We start from the raw sequence: 17,681 nt of genomic DNA on the forward strand, positions 1-17,681 counted from the left end.
GTTGCAATTCTTTTTTCTTTTGAAGATCTGGCTTGGTGATGTGGTGGCAATACACATCTGCTTTTATTCAAAAGCATAATGTTGAAGGAAAACACCCAGAAGACAGGCAACTGGGACACTGTTCTCAGTCTGAGAAATCCTCAGTTTCCACTATTTTAGGCTGAGTAGATATCCCACTCCTGCACTGAAGTGAGCAGGGCACAGCAGAGGGAAGAATGTTAAGTCTTTGAAAGAAAGTGCCCAAGATGAAGCACGGCTGAATAAACTATTAACTGGGACACTCAGCTAATAGGAGTTGTTAGCTTTTATTGAGTCTTACCAGAGTGAGGGCTTTAACCACTAGACTAGGGCCGTGCTTCACACTTCAGTCCCTTTTTTGTACCAGGAACATCTAGTGCACTCACACAATATAAGGGACCTCAGACAGGACTCTCAGGTTTTGATTTCATTCCAAGGGCTAAATACCTAGAATGTAGGGACAGCAGCACCTAGACTGTGTGTCCTCAAACCTGGACTGGACTGGACAGGCCCTTGTTTCTGAAAATCTACTTTCTGAAGGGCAATGCCTGCACTTTCAAACATCCTTGGTTCAAGTAAAAATCAATCGACATTCATTGGCACACAGTGATTGTCCTGACAGATGCAATATAATAATCTAGATACGTAGCTTACATCAACAGAGAAATAACTGTATTATTGGTCAGTCAGCAACCACAAATACAAGGGAGGGTAAACAGACAGACAGGTAAGCACAGGTTGTCTATTTAACTAACAAGGAATTGCCACTCAGTGAGAATATTGTGGTCATAGATTGAAACTATAAAATAAAAATTCTGAGGGATTACTTGATACAAATGTAGGTCTCACTGAAGGAATGGTCCATGTTGTAAAATCTGTATTAAAGACTGTTATAAACTTCATTGTGATATTTTCACCTCTCTCTTTGCTGGGACACCAGAAACCTAGTTACCAAAAATGAAGTCTGCAGAGGGTATAAAGTTGTATAAAGTAAGAGTTATACTGTAAAGTTTAACATGAGTTCAAGAAGTAAGAGTAAATGTCCCTCCAAGAATTTTGGAATAACTGTTAAATTCAACTGATAGCACTCTGATAGCAGACACACATGAATCTCACTCTTCAGCACAACTGCCTTCCTCCCTTACTTTAGTTTACTACATACTAAGACCATCATAAGCAAGCCCAAGTCAGAGTTCGCTTTAAACAAAATAAAAAGCCTAACACTGAGTGACAGCTTTGATTCTGCTAAATGAACAATTTTGTCAGACTCACTCAGAGGTGAGAGTAACCTGATGTCCCATTTTCAAAAATATTTAGGCATATCCTGTGATATCCCTTACTTCTCCATGTATGTCCAGCCCCAGAGAACTAAATAGTGAGGTATCTCCAGAGTTATCTTGGGAGAAATAGAGCTGAAAGAGAAGGCTGTATATGAATATATATGTATGTATATATAAATGCAGATAATACATTCAGTTGGTGACATAGTTTCGTAAATTTTCAGAGATTATCAATTCAATTTAATTTAAATGTATGTATTTGAAATACTCTCTTAAAAATAAATGAATGCTATACCTCATATTCTTCAGTTTCATTCAGTTCAGGAATGAGGTCAGCCTCTATAAAACAAAAATACACACCATATCATCCAACATTTTGAATTCACAGAATTATTAATTCTGCAAGGACTCAACTGATTAGTTAATATGTTTATTGAGACCCAGCCTAAGATGTTTTATATGATTGTGTTTGGAGAAGTGGCCAACCACCTGGGTTGAGGACTAGCTCTAAGGGTAGCAATGCTTATGTAGACAGGACACATTCAGTCACAACAGTTTTGCCTGGCTCTAATTTGATACTGCAGCACGTGTTGGATGTGCACTGAGGAACAACCTTCTGGCCAGGGAGAACCAAGTTTACGAGAACGTCTTCTATGAGAGAGTAGAGTTTAATGCAGAAGTACAGAAAAGAGAAAAAAGGTAAGTCTGGGAATCATCTATTTCTCTACATTTAATCTGAAAGCTCTGAAGATATTCTTGTGAAATGATCTGTTCTATAATTTTCATATAGCAAATTCCTCATTTGTGCACCCAGGCTTGGAGTTAGGTACTAGTGCAGCCATGCCATCATATTCAGCATGCAGTAGGCTGCCTGCCTCCATCAAGGCAGACCAAAGAGACCCACCCTTCCTAGAGTCCAGTGCTTAAGGTCTTTTCCAAACTCCCACTCCACTCGATTTAATATAAGGACATGAACCCAGTTGTATCACATCCCACAAAACATCCCTAATAAACAGGTACTGGGTGCTCTGCGAAGAACTATGCTAAAGGTTTTTGAGGCCTCCCCACTTTTCATAAATATATAACAGTTGAAGCAGGATCAAGAAATTAATATCCTACAGCCTAGCTGAAAATCCTTCTCTTTAAGATTAGAGGTAGTCTCTCACCTTTCTCTCTGTCTTTTTGGCCAAATCCAATATTGTATTTCTGATGGTGGTCAGCAAGAGAGGCTTCAAAGCACATTGCAAGAAACCTACAAATCTCTGGTAGGAACTGGCAGTGTCCAGTGATGAAATCTAATACCCCTTCCACAGCATTAACTCATCTTACTGCTCCTTCGGTCCTTTCTGGATCTTTCTAAGGCTTTCTCCTACACAATGTTCTAGCACTCTGTCCGTACGTAGGTGCTAGCACGTATTCTAAGGGCTGATTTGCACTAAGCAAAAATGCCAGTGTCTCAGTCTGGGGAGCGATTCTAACAATAGCATCACACAGAACTCCACGTCTGCATTTCTTCCACAATTCCCAAATGAAGTTTCCTCAATACACTAGTATAAAGATGTCATCTTTATGCTTCTCATGTCTGCAAAGTCAGATGGGGATTTGACTTAATTTGTGTTCTCTTTGGTCTGTCCATATCTACCTTTCAAAACAAATCGAGACAGGTATTATATGCAACATACACTAGGTAATGTTTATCAAACTAACAAGCTCCTACAGTTTTATTTGTAGATTATAGCATGCAAACAAATTTTGACTAAACAATGCTGCACAAAATCTTCATAAATTGTTCTTTTGTAAATTACCAAGTACTGAATTAACCTTTTGTTAACAAGATAGAGAAAAATTATCTTACCTCTGACTCCTGGAAGCCTAGGAGGCTCCGGGGCAGGGTGGGGAGGGGAGTGGAGGGGAAGAAGGGGTGGAGGAGATAATGATATTCCCTGGCTTCTCAATAATATAAATCAAATATTGTAGACATTATTTTGAAAGTCTACCCACAGTAGACCCATACCATGTATTATGTACTCAATAGAATTCTCTGAAAAATGTTTTTAATACAGAGAAATTCTATCCATTCTTTCTGTTGTCACTTTTCTTGAGTTGACCTTTAATCAGACTCAATCAGAAAAATAAAATGTGCTGATTGTTCTAGAGTATACAGTAGGCTACGTGCTCTCAAATTCCACCGGCAGAAAACTACAGTTTTTTGCTGTTGTCTCCATGGAGAGGCATTAACATACATATATATAAAAATTATACATTAACAACACTAAATCTTCAGGCATTTTACAAAGCCTATTTAAATTTAGTTGGTCACAGAAAATGTATTTGTCAAAAGCATTAGAGACATACACTTGTAGAAGTTATGTTAATCCTGTTGCTGAGTTTTTTATTTGATGGGAGATTATAGAAATCTGCTAACATCCCCCAACCAAGGAGAAGAACCGCAACATCCACAAAACAACCCATTGATGTAGGTTGATGAACAAGCTTGTTTATTTTTTCTGGAACCACATATTGATTACTCTATAGCTTACATTTTAAAATAAAATAATTAAATCATTAGTTAGAAACTTTTGTAGACGTCTTTTCATAGTCCATTTTAATGACAGATGAAGAAATGATAGAACAAAGACAAAAAAGGTACCTATTTTCCTACGTTTGTGTTCTATGCAAATCTTTAAAAAAATCTCTTAAAACAATCTGATTTGTAATTGTAGAATAATGTGCACAACATAAACCGTTTTCATTTCTGGACTGTCTTATGTAATAAATGGCACGGCAAGAACAAAAGTAAAGCCTGTTTCTTCTGTGATTAAATTAGTTTTCAGGTTTCTACATTTATCAGTAGAAAAAAGCATTCCCTAAATGAAACATTTAAGATATGCTTAGTGCTTTTTAGGACAAAAATTACAAAGACAAATTGCGAAGAAATTGCATAGTTAGACCCTCACAAAGCATTGCTGACAGCATGAGCTGCCTGCCATGCAGGAGACAGCATTTGAGAGCCATACCCCAGCATGGTTTTTTCAATAAACACCAACCGAAGTCTACACAAAGGAAGATGAGAAGAGAGAGAGATTCTTATTTTTCATTTCCTGTGTCAGCAAAAGCATGTAAGTAACACCAGTATTAACTACACAACCAACTACTGCAGAACTTTCAGAGCTATACAGATGTTATCTAGAGAATCAAAGCACACATTTAGATAGTTACTCAAAATCCAATTCTAATAGCAAACGAAAAATTGGTTGGCCTTTTACCAAAGCTGACTAAAACACTATATAGATGATTCCCTTCATTTTTAATGGAGGTTGCGTAGCTACATGACGTAGGGCATCCGGTGACTTCTGCTAAATGGAAACTAATCGGAAACAAGTTTAATGTGCGCACACACTATATCACAAGATGAAAGCCTGCCACACTGCACAGTTTAGGAAAACCCCAAAGAGCAGAGATCTCAACTATGATCATTTGCCCAATGTCATACCAGAGCTCCTGAGGCTTCCACAAACTGAGGCAGAGAGCACGGCCTGAAAGAGGTCCTTCCTCTTATGAAGCACTGCCGAGAACACGAGGGTTTAAACCTGGTCTGTGGATCACCCGGAGCCTGCAGAGCCCTCACTAACCACATACAGGAGGCACCCAGACAGGGTGGGTAGAAGGCATGAGAAATGCTCTCTCTTGCAAGCATCTCAAAAGGAATAGGCTAAAACAATGGTCGTGAGTTTTTTGAACACCAGATTTGTGTCGCACAGTGTACTGAAACTTCCCTCATTAAAAGTGGCCACTCCAAGGGCAGAATTCTTCCCAGAAAAGGGCCCACCTAATGCTTCCACATGACTCATACCTCACTTTAGCTCTTAACATGAAGATTAATTGATCTGGAGGTGACTGCAGTGAATTTCATCTTAATTAAACTGGCTTACTCAGAGTAATTCTTGAAAATGAAAGTTTTAGCTTATACTTTTTGTGAGTCAATTTTATTTCATGTCTTCATGGTGAAGATAACTTTTCTTTCATAAATTCACAAGCAGGAGCTCCAAGAAATCCCCTTTTGCCTCAAGATCTATAAAGCAGATCACAAAACCAATTTGATGTTATAGTAGAAACCAGCAAGTTGGTCTGAACAAATCTTTCTCATTAGATATGTACATTCTCATATCTCTGTTTAATACTTGCAATATTAAAATATTAAATATGAAAACACTTGCAATATTTGCAACAGTTAATTCAGATGTAAACAATTAGTAAAAGTAAGTATGCAAATAAACATTAATATTAGAAATTAATGGAAGTTTTTTTCATATTTTAAAATTATACCCAGGGTTGAGACACAATCTATAAAACTTATTTATAGAGCAATGTACACCCACAGTAATCGTACTAATTACATGAGAGGCATTTTTCCCTGAATTTTCCTCATCCAATGTTTGCAGATGTACCACTGCGGAAGTGTCAAAATAAAAGAACACAAAGTACATTTAGTAACTTTGTGTCCATTTCAGATAGGAAGCATCCCAAAGAAACAGTTTTTTCCAAAACACACAAAATATTCATTTTGGTATTTCATTTTTATTTATAAACTTCCACCTCTCTTTAGGTGTTTGTTTTTTTTTTTTTTAAATTTAAAATAACCTTGAAACACTTCATTTGACCTGAAATAATCTCCCTCAATTTTGAAGCTTTTGGAAAACTAAAGGAAAAACCTTAGGTAGTCCTGAAGCTATTACAAATTTTCAGAACTGCCTTTTTTTGAAAAAAACCCCAGGTGTTTATACAGTTCTGATATGCAGATTATTTAACTCTCCTCTTTATAATGCTTTATTTAAAAGCAAGAAAACTCAGGATAAGAATATACTTACAGACATTAACCTGCTTTAATGCAACATTAAGGAGACATATTTAAATGTTCAAATGACAGAAAACACAAAAATACCATTTTCATAGTTATGCTAACCTGTTCATATTTTATATAGATACATCTTTACATTGTTATGCCTCCTAGGTATCCTTGTGTTGTATTTTCTCACTTCTTTAACAAAAAGAAATTAGCAGTGTGTCTGTGTAAAAAGGCATGAGAATATCAGACCTTCACTCAGAACTGCTAAATATAACATTTATTGCACCAAATTCTCTTGTCTGAGACTACAAATGTCAGAGGAATTTCTGCTGATATACTGGAAGATGAAATGAGTTTTCCAGTATATGTTTCCAAAGCAAGGCCCTCACTCTTCCTTCTACTGAAATGAATGCAAAGCTGCTGCTGACTTCAGCAGAAGTATAACAGGGACACCCTGATCAGTGGCTGTATCTACACTGCTGGCCAGCTGAAGACTGCCAAACGCCCCCCGGTCCTCTTGCTGAGTTTGTTCCCCAGCAGTATTTGCCTGCACCTCGGTGCACTGCGCGTGCTGCCTGCAGCGCTGGCTCCGTGGTCACCCAGCGCCTGAGTGCTCCTGTCTCCCTCTCCGCCTCCTGCATCCATATTTCCTTCCACAAGGAGCCATGGCACACAGCAGGGTGGTATGCAACCAAGTCTCACTGATCCTTACAGCAGGGATACGACAGCAGTGGTAAGGTGGGTTATCCTATAGATGTTACCTACACTGGATTTTTTTGTCGCAATGTCTGTTTTCTGAGCTTTTAAAGCTGTGATGGCAGCACTGCACTAACTTGATTTGTTGAACTGACTGTTGTTTAATAATGACAAGACTACGCTGCTTATTTGTCATTCCATGTAGAAATGGATGTGGGGGTATGTAGATGAAACATCATCTGAGAAAATCTTCAAACACAAAATCAGCAAATTCTGGAAAGGAAGTGGAGGAATATAGCATCTAAGAGGTAGATAAAGGATAAACAGAAAAGTGAAATGTCAGGCAGAATGTCAGAACCTTGTCGTGGACTTCTTAGAAAACTGAAGAGAAATAGGAAAATTCTGGTAGCTATTAGCGTAAGACTCCAAAAATGCATTCTTCTTAACACTTGGTGTTCGAAAGACAAGTTAAATGTTTATTGAAAATTTATATGTACTATATCTGCATCCCCATCCTTCAGACAAAACCGCACTACTATAAACCTGTTACCATTAGTAGTTCATAATTCATGTGGTAGAGATTGTCGAGAATCATATTCTTCCTCGCTGTAAAGGAATGTGGTTCCCTTGAAATGAAATAGTGACCTGTTTTCCCACATACATCACAACAGTGCTAAGGACTTTGCTGTAGCTAAACAGACTTAATGAAGTGTAAAACTGAACTTACAGAATCCATAAATAAACAACAAGAATCCAGGCCCTTAGATAAAAAATGGTTTCTTGCATGATCTTTGATTTTTTCCTATGACTAATTACAGGGTTCTTAATTAAAAACACAGCGCTCATTCACTTTGATAAGAACTGGGTCTGATGCTAAAACTTCCACAGAATTTAAGGAATTATTAAGGACAAGATCAAGCGTCATGCTATAGTTTCAAATTATTTCATATTTACCAGCAGGAGGAAGAAGTAAATCTGGCTGTGAAATCAGTAAGATTTGTTTGTTAGGCCTTTTGATTTTTTGCGAGGCAGCATTAAGAAGCAAGGGAATTCCATCACCACAAGTCCTTTGAAATCAAACTCCAAGTAATCATAAGAAATCAAATTTCAAAATCAATTGATACAGACTTATAAGTCATATATTGGGTTTGTATTACTTGTTTCCTTAATACTTTGGCTGTATGCGTTAATTTTGGGAGGATGCTTGAACCACAGAGAAATAATACCAAACATGGTTTTATTTCCCTACATTATACTGCTAAAAGATATACTTGTGAGATTTGAAATCAGGTAGGTGTTTTTCAGAATATTCTTTAGAGTTAAAAAAAATTAACATGCAGTCTTTCATAGGTAATGTTTACAAGGAATGGAGAATTACATCATGTAAAATATCAGTAGCAAAGAACATGCTGAAGGTTAACTGCAGCGATTTTGAAATTTCATTTTAGCATATTTTGATAGTCACGCATTTTAACTGGTTTGCAAACAAACTACTTCAAATAAAGATTTTCAGCTAAAAATGATCACTAAGCTCAAAAGACTACTTACCTGGGTCCTCTAAAGGCATATCAACAATGACTTGGTCACTGTATTTTCCATATAGACCATTAGAGCAAACAGCAACTATCTGAAGAACATAACTTGTATTGGGCAGCAGATTATTTAGAATAGCCCCCTAAAAGAAAAACCATGTTTAATCATTGCAAATAAGTATCACGTATTTGGAAATGTTAATTTTTTCATAACACATTTTTCACATGAACCATAAAGATCCTTTCTTCTAGGAGTTCAATGTATGCTTTTTACATTTTATTGTCACAAATGTTTTTCAGTCAACTTTAAAAAAAAAGTTTTGAATTTTTACATGGAGGATACCAAACTATGTAATTATTTAACACTGAACACTAGTTTAGGTAACATTATCTCTGATAAGTTGTAAGTCTTTAAAGAGGGTAAAAGGAACAGATCACATTAGTAAAATATCATGAAGCTATAATCAGTAACAATATTTATAGCAGTATGATTGTACTGAATCTTATTAGTTGTTTGTGTAAGTCATTCTCTGCACATCAGTGAGCAATGAAGTACAGATCACTATTAATTGACTAAGGCTTTTATGGCTAAGGAGCTCTGAGACTAACATGGTCATAAACTTTTGGGGATAGTATAGGCAAATCAGAACAGCAATTTGCAAAAGCTGTCTCTCTTCTGGGCAAGAGAGGCTTTTTTTTTTTTTTATTGTCTTTGTGGCTTCACAGCCAAAAAATGAAGTACAGCTTCTGTGAGCTGCAGCTACTGTTTAATCCCTTAAGATAATTAACAGTGAATGTTTTGCCATCACCCCTTTGTATAAAACTTGAAGAGTTTACAGTTACCAAGTCCTGATACCCATCTGTCAGAAACTCATGTTTAGTCTGGTCTTCTCCATCCAGCTGTTGATAAAAGACAGCAAATCTCTCAATTGTGGTGTCGTACACAACCCGCGGTCTTTCCCATGTAACAAGAAGACTAGTATAATTCTTTGGATCAGACTGAACATTTTCAGGTTCTGAGCTGCAAACTGGAAGAAAGAAAAGAGGAAGGAATATGATATTTATTAAATGGTACAAATGACTCTACTAAGATCTTGAGCTACCCCCTAAGAAAATTAATGCAAGTCTTTCATTTGCCACATTTTTAGCTTTCCATTAAAGTATCTGAGATGTCATGCACTATAAATGGAACCAGTATTTTAACACAGATTTTCAAAAGCAAGTTAATTTGAGGACTAAGCCCCCTTTTCCCCCTTTTTAATACCGTATTTTGTGAAGTATTAATAGCCAGTTCCAAAGAAATAAAATATAAAACAGAAAACATGAAGATTCATATATATGCCCTGGCGATTAAAAATCTCTATTACTCTGTCTTTATGGGTCTATCAGAGTAGCATTAGAAGAGCTGCACACTCTCTCACCAGCTGTAATAGACTGTAATCTATAGTAGGCTGTTCTTAAAGGTTAAAGGTAAACCTATCACACTTGAATTTCCTCTCAAGGATGTTTGAATCTTTTTATAGTACCTAAAGAAGAGACAAAAGGCAAATAGGGAAAGGCTAAGAAATAATTAGGTTAGCAGGTAGTGATTTCATCTTATTATATTTTTAAGGCACCATCTAGACATCTGCTGAAGCCATCTGATCAGACCGTTGGCAGTACTGGGCCTGGCTCATGCACACCTTCTTTGGGAGCCTGGAACCTGCACTCCGGAAGAAGCCTGGTCAAGCAGCTATGCTTGCACAACTTCCGGCCTTTCCCTTCCAATACCCTTTTCATCTTATTCAAGTAAGCTGAACCTTCTGATAATTTTCTAGACATATAGATGTACTGATGACCAGTTTGCTAGAAATTTACTGAGACTCTGCCATCTGTTTTTCAAATTGTCCAGGTACCTGCATGTAGCTTAGAAATAATATACAAGGTCAAAGGTATATTACCCTGTATGAAAAAATTACATTAGCAGAAAATTTAAATTATTTAGCTGAAGCTCACTGAAAAATAACCAGTAAGTTGTGACACACAAAAAAATAAAGCAACATCATATACAGCTGCATCATTCGTGGCTGGTTTGGGTTTGGGCTGAGACCTCATTCTCCTTCCTTGCTCTCATCATCCCCCTCTGCTGGTGCAGGGAACCATGTCTTCAGACACAGCACTGAAGAATAGGGATGACTGTCAAAAGTGGTCACTAACTTTTGGTTCCTGACTTGAGAGCACAGCAACTAGATTTGTTCTGATGTCTCAGAATGAAGGCCAGGGGTCCCTGACATTTCCTTTTATAAATCCGTCTTCTTATCTCTTTGAAACTGCAGAGTTTTTGCATTTTGATTGAAATGCTTAGAATGGCCATCTGCCCCTGCCCTAGCTTTTGGGAAGTTCCTTTCTCATGTACTGACTTTCCTTTCATATGTGCTTTCACATGTACTGAAAAGGCATATTGTTCAGTCTATTCCTTCATTTATTACTTCATTTCTATTGCTTTATTTCATCTGTTAGACTTGTCAAGACCACTCACTGATTAGAGTACATGAAGTTTACTTTGAATCTTTCAACAATTTAATTAAATTGTACATATTAAAATGATTAGATGGATATATTTTTATTACAAAACTACTAGCTTGACTTTTGCACAAGTAATTACATAATCATTCCCTATTTGGAATAAATGAGGAAACATTTTTCAAATCTCAGAATCCATTTAAAACAAACTTTGAGTATCTAGCAAAAGCAAGCAAAACAAACTGTCTAGCTAATTTGGAAAACAAGTGTAGATTTTTTTTGGCGTTCTTTTAAAGGAAACAAACACCATGATACTACAACGTTTTTGGTGGACAATACTGCATTTTTTGAAAGAAAGGAAAAAAAATCCTTTCCATTAATTTTGCAATTTGCCACTTGAACACAGGAGGGCACTCAAATGCCAATATTTTGAAAAACTCAATTTCCATTCTGTACACAGGTGGGCAGTTCTGAGCCGCTCTGGTCTGAGCTAGTCAATGGAAGATAAGCATCATTTTTTTTTTCTTTTCTTTTTTTTTTTTTTTGTGTGTGTGAGCTAATGGTAGAGGCAGTATTAGTCTGTGTAATTTAGTTGAATTCTGTAGCTTGCCAGGCTTTGAATCTACTGTGCTACATATCTGACACGCCATTTTATTCATTATACTGAATTATTTTAATTGATGAAGAGCAAATTCAAAAAAACCCAAACAAGTTGTAGACATTCCATTCGATTCCTAAAACTTGTCATTCCACCCCATTTCCACCAGATGGCAAAAGGAAATCATTAGCACACCAAAGACAAGTCCCTTCTTAATTCTGAGCATTAAGGCAGATGACTTAAACTCGGATTTTCTTTTTTTTTAATGAATCAAAACACTCTTCAGCTGTTTCTTTTTGAATGTGTTTAAAGCAACTCTCAAAAAGCTTTTTCATAGTATAAGTACAAAGCTTCTCGCTGTCCAAACTCTTCTCTACTGTCCTTATTCCTTCCTTCCTCTTTTTTTGTCTGTGAGTGAATTTGGTTCTGAAATCCCTGATTGTATTCAGACTAAGTGAGCAACATTATAAAACTTTTAAAGGTGGAAGATCGGTGTCTCCAATATTATTTCTTTCAGTTTCACTTGGTTTTCTTTTCCATATGGTTCTTCCAACTATTGTTTTTTCAAGAAAAAAGTTATATTCTTTTTTGTTCTCCTGCTTTAGATGCTTGGTCCTGTTCATCTCAGCAGTGACCAACAATATTCCTACATGACAGTCATCTGCATATTATTTCACCTCAATTCCTTCTGAAGCTGTTGTCTCTTGACCTGCTTCTGATGCCTCTTCATCAGTCATCCTGCCTGTGCTGTTTCATTCCCTTTCGTGCCAGTCTTAGTAACACAGAGGTACTTTGCTCCTTCCTTTTCCCATTTTCCCTCTCTAGAGACTGGGAAAAGTGAGGAGGATCATGTATCAATTTACCTAATTAAAGACTTCTGCTCTGATACGGACTTCGAAATTCTGACAAAGTGTCTTAAAGGGAGTTCTCAAGTCTGTTACTAGTCTGAAGTCACAGATACTCAGCTGGATTACAAGTATCAAGCAGGAAAATACTATTCACAGGAAGTCAGAGACCTATTCAAGCCCCTGCTGGGCTTGAATTCAGGTCTCTGCTTTCCCCAGATGCTGGTTTTGCATATCAGATCATGATAATGCACCTATCTTTGCTTAGTCTTCTGTGGAATAAAATGCTACCCATACGACTTACAAGTTTTTAATCTAAACTGAATTGCATCATCAGAGACCACCTAGGTACATTAGCCAAATCATTGTTGGAAACTACTGGGGCTGTGTTTTTGACAAAAAGACCTTTATAAGCTGCCCAAATTTGGCTTATTCATGTGTGTGTGTATATATATATATATAAAAAAAAACATTTATGCCTGTATTTAAGTTTCTCTGAGCTTGACACAGTTGGAATAAAACTAGGTGTATTTGTGAGGCAGAACTGGGTAACTCAGGGCATTCTTCCCACATTTGTTGCCTCTTTCTACTTTTAGTTGAATATGGGTTTGAGATTTTTATCTTTTAAATCCAGATTTTCAATTGTAGAAGCCATGAAATCACTTTATTTAGATTAAGACATTTAAAGGCTTTTCAGCTCCCTGTCACAGTGTGTGGCAAAAAGTAGTTCTTCAATATTCCTAGTCTACTCTATCTCTATGATGGAGGTGGAGCAGCACAGTAGATATGTGTGCTGGGTTGACCTTGGCTGGCCACCAGGTGCCCACCCAGCCGCTCTCTCACTCCCCCTCCTCAGTAGGACAGGGGAAGAAAATAAGATGAAAAAGCTCATGGGTTGAGATAAAGACAGGGAGATTGCTCACCTACCACCATCATGGGCAAAACAGACTCGATTTGGGAAAATTAATTTAATTTATCACCAATTAAAATAGATTAGGATAGTGAGAAACAAAACCAAAACTACAAACACCTTCTCCCCACCCTTCCCTTCTTCCTGGGCTCAATTTCACTCCTGACTTTTCCGCCTCCCCACCCCGAGCGGCACAGGGGGATGGGGAATGGGGGTTGGTTGTAGTCAGTTCATAACGCTTTGCCTCTGCCACTCCTTCTTCCTCATGCTGTTACCCCGCACCGGTGTGGGGTCCCACCCACGGGATACAGTCCTTCATGAACTTCTCCAGAATGCGTCCTTTCCATGGGGTACAGTCCTTCCGGAAAAGACTGCTACAGTGTAGGTCCCCCACGGGGTCAGAGATCCTGCCAGAAAACCTGCTCCTGCATGGGCTCCTCTCCACAGGCTGTAGCTCCTGGCAGGAGCCTGCTGCTGCATGGGCTCTCCATGGGCTGCAGCAGGACAACCTGCTTCACCATGGTCTTTTCCAGAGGCTGCAGGGGAATCTCTGCCCTGGCGCCTGGAGCACCGCCTCCCCCTCCTTCTTCTCTCACCTTGGTGTTGCAGGGCTGTTTCTCACAGTTTTTTTCCTCACTCCTCGCTGCCATGCAGCTTTTTGCCCTTTCTTAACTATGTTTTCCCAGAGGCGCCATTATCTTGCCTGAGGGGCTCAGCCGTGCCCTGCGCTGGGTCGGTTGGAGCCGGCTGGAACCGGCTGTGTCCGGCACGGGGCAGCCCCGGCCTCCCCTCACAGAGGCTGCCCCGCAGCTCCTGCTGCCAGTGCCTGGGAACGGATACCCAGCACATCATGTCAGTATGAAGCATCCTGCACAAGAGGAAATGTCTTGAGAGAACTGGGAATGGTTATAGCTAATTTATGTTGTCTGTGGTATGTGAAATGGTAAAGGCTTGAGTCCTTACCCCTGGTCTTGCAAGAGAATTTAACTAAAGTAAGCTGAGCTTTACACAGTAGCATTTTGCATGGGCAAACAGATTGACAAATACTTTTTACCAATATATACTGTCAGTCTTGAATTTTAAGAACCCATTATTTTTTATATCTATCTTTACTAAATCCAGGAATATTAACAAGAATTGTTTTTCCTCACTTAGTCACAGGGCATTACGAGAAGAGTGGAGCAGATAGAAAGTTATGTAATGGGCCCAGCAGTTACCACGATGGTTCTCAGGTTTATAGGAATAAACAATGATTTCTATTATAAATGGATTTTCATGCCAGATGAGGTTGGTGGAGATAAAGCATTACAATTTCAAAAAGCTTTTTGAGTTGAATCCTCAAGTATGGCTGTAAGGATTAGCTATTTTAATCATCTTTTTCTTAAATATATACATACATATTACAGAGGAAAATTACATGTATCACTAGGCAGGCTTGGGGAACTAAGTATCTCTCATGTCCTCAGTAGGGTAGTGCTTGTACACCAAGAACGTTGAGGTTGTGACTGTGTGAAAATTTCTGACAATATGTTGCTCAAGTTAGTTTATAATTGAATAGAAAGGTTCTTTTAGTCCTTCTGAGGCTACTTAGCTGTACTTAAGAAATGCCACATGTTAATAACAGCAATAAATCATGCAGTTAATCCTACTGCCTAATGAGAGCCTACACTGAATCCAACAGGAGAAAACTGGGATTCTAGGTTTCACAACATGCAGTAATTTTTCAGTTATCTACTTGAGTAAGACCCACTCTTGCCATCTCTCTTCGTCATCTAAAGGGATTTCAAAGATTATTTTTCCTCTGTTGACTACAAGGACTTTGCAATATTAAATATGAAACACATAAGCCTATTTACTCTTGGGGACTTAGGCATTCATGTTGCAGTTTTTTCATCTTAACATTTAAGTTTAATGGTGATGAAAATATAAATGTTTCTCTAATGTTCTACATTAAACAAATCCTATAATTGCATTTGTACATGTATATATACACGTGCGTGTACATAAATATGTATATGTATGTATACATGATGTTGCATTTACATAGTGTACATAAATACTAACAGAAATGTGAAATATATATACAGGAAGACTTGAAATTCTTGTGAGCCCTTTCGGCTCCTCCTTGTTTATGGCCAAACCAGAATTTTTAACCTACAATTTGTTACTTTAAAAACCTAGTTTGGAATAAATACTACATGTGCTTGCTGCACAGTAAGGTGAGTGCAGGACACTTTTCTCTTAACCTCAGTAGATTGAAACCCATTTGTTTGGTATTATACAAGTCTACGCACACAGAGATTTTGGATGCTCTATACAACATATTTTATCATTACATGAAGCGGAAGGGCCTTCTGATTTTAAATGGTATAACTCAATGCAGAAAAGGGTCCTAATATCTTTAGACTGGACACTCTTTCCTAATCTGTATGGATACCAAACTCACAGATAAGAGAAAATTCACAGAATCTCTCTTTGATATAGTGCAGAAATGGGACTGGTTGGAAGAAACCTCCTATGCAGTTTTAATGCACACACTGCTTTGGGACAGCATGTGGAAAGGTCCTTCAGGTGTCAGCCCACGGAGTGGACAGAAGGAAGCAGGGGCCTGTCTTAAACAGTATTATCCATCTTCTTGTCAGTCTCTATGGAAATCTAGATTAGAATGGAATAGCTGAAAGTAGCTTCCTTCTATTGCAGTGACTGAGCTGAAGGGTCAAGGCCAAAGTGATTGCAGGTGGCAGAAGTATTCCTGGTCTCTGTCTTCAAAGGTCCTTTGTCTATGACATTTCTTCACAGTAGATTGACTCCTATTTATAAAGGACTAAATAGATTCATTTCCTTCTGACAACACGGACATTAAGAAAAGGTGGTCTGTATTACAGTAACCTGTCTCCCAGAGACCTTCATTAAATGGAGGGATTTGGGGAAGGACAATCTTTCTTTAAGTTAGGTCAAATCAACAATGTCCATTGTAAATCTATTTGGAAACAGGAATTTATTTAATTGTGATAATAGTCTTAATTGCTGCAGCTCAATTCCATACTCCTTCTCCAAGCTTCAAAATTTCAAGTGCTAGTTAGAACCTAAAGAAAAAAACCCTGCCAGAACAAGTATTTCTCAGCTTAGACCAATGCAAAAAAATTCATATCCTGGGCACACATCTGAGGAGTTCATGACAAGCTGAGGTCATACCAGAAGTGTCATTGGTTATAGAAATGAAGCAGTAAAGCTATCCTGTGCAGCACTGTGGCAAAACAGAGTGATGTACTTGTGCAGGGGACCCAGCCCTCCGGCAGTTCTGAATGATTAACATCCCCTAGCTTGTACACAACTTTCATACACAGGATCCTTCCAGTAGGAAAAAAAAAATCCACCCAACCAAGGCGAACTAAAATGAAACTACATTTCTTTCTAATCTGGAGAACACCACATGCTTCAGTCATCTGTCTATGTCTAGTTAAGCACAGTTCAGTGCAACTGAGTTTAAGAATCTACAGGTATCTCCACCCAAGTAGCAACATAATGTCCCAAAATTAGATGTTTACTATTTATTCTTCTGTGCTTGTGAGTATAGAAATCATCGACTTCCATATTCAGTGCTAAATCTTTTTTCCCACTACATAATGTACTGTTTTGGTCATATAATCTTCACAAACTTCCCTGAGGTTTTAGGTAAAACAGAGAACAGAAGCCGGCTTCTGGGATTCTCTCCATCTATCACTTTCTCAGCAGACTACATGAAATGAATTTGGTGACCTCACTTCAGCCTCTGTTGGAAAAGCATTCATATTGCACAACAAAGAACCAAATAGGTTTGTAAAACAAAATCCTACTGCAGTCCCTGAAAAGGCAGCTTTGTTTAAGTCCGAAACACATTAAAAGGGCAGTGCAAGAAAGCTTGAACTGACGTGATCTTCACTGAACATTTGGTCAAGACAAGCATTTAATTTTCCACTCCATTTAATCTGACATGTTTTATGATTGCTAGTTTTTTTCTCTGAAGTGATAGATTTATGAGTAATAATACAGCATGCTACTTTCTACACAATTTAAAATTAGTATCTTTATACTAGGATGAATCTTTTACTGAAAATTGTCTTTCAGCCTGTGAAGAGAGGAATGACTATTCAGTACATACCTGCTTCATGAATTTCTTCTTGTCCAGTGTAAGAGGAAAACACTTGCCCAAAGAACTTGTATTGCTGATCTCGAAAGTTGTTTTGCAGGTAGTCCATCAGCATAACATAGCCAGACTGCTGCATCGTAAGGACTTCACAGAATACAGCTAACTAGAAGAGGCGAGGAAAAAAAGAAGTCAGAAGTCATGACAAATTAACCAGATTCTGCTAACAGGCAAAAACCCTGGGGAAAAGACGTTGGGTAAAGTCTCCCAGTTGAGCTCTCCTGGGTGACACTGAACTTTTGTTCTTCTGTACCAGCAGTATATCTAA

General features: G+C 38.0%; 1 protein-coding gene across 1 annotated transcript in view; it reads right to left on the minus strand.

The window, feature by feature from the left end:
• The window catches only part of PTPRZ1 (protein tyrosine phosphatase receptor type Z1), a 102,851-nt gene that overhangs the window by 40,080 nt on the left and 45,090 nt on the right, over window positions 1–17,681 (minus strand). The window contains exons 8-11 of the mRNA XM_059816096.1: window positions 17,369–17,519; window positions 9,216–9,400; window positions 8,389–8,515; window positions 1,594–1,637 (exon numbers count right to left, since the gene is read on the minus strand). Coding sequence (XP_059672079.1) covers window positions 1,594–1,637; window positions 8,389–8,515; window positions 9,216–9,400; window positions 17,369–17,519 — 507 coding nt within the window. The remainder of the gene's footprint in view (window positions 1–1,593; window positions 1,638–8,388; window positions 8,516–9,215; window positions 9,401–17,368; window positions 17,520–17,681) is intronic.

The sequence above is a fragment of the Gavia stellata genome, chromosome 4, assembly GCF_030936135.1.
Source record: "Gavia stellata isolate bGavSte3 chromosome 4, bGavSte3.hap2, whole genome shotgun sequence".
In the NCBI taxonomy this organism is placed as follows: domain Eukaryota; kingdom Metazoa; phylum Chordata; class Aves; order Gaviiformes; family Gaviidae; genus Gavia; species Gavia stellata.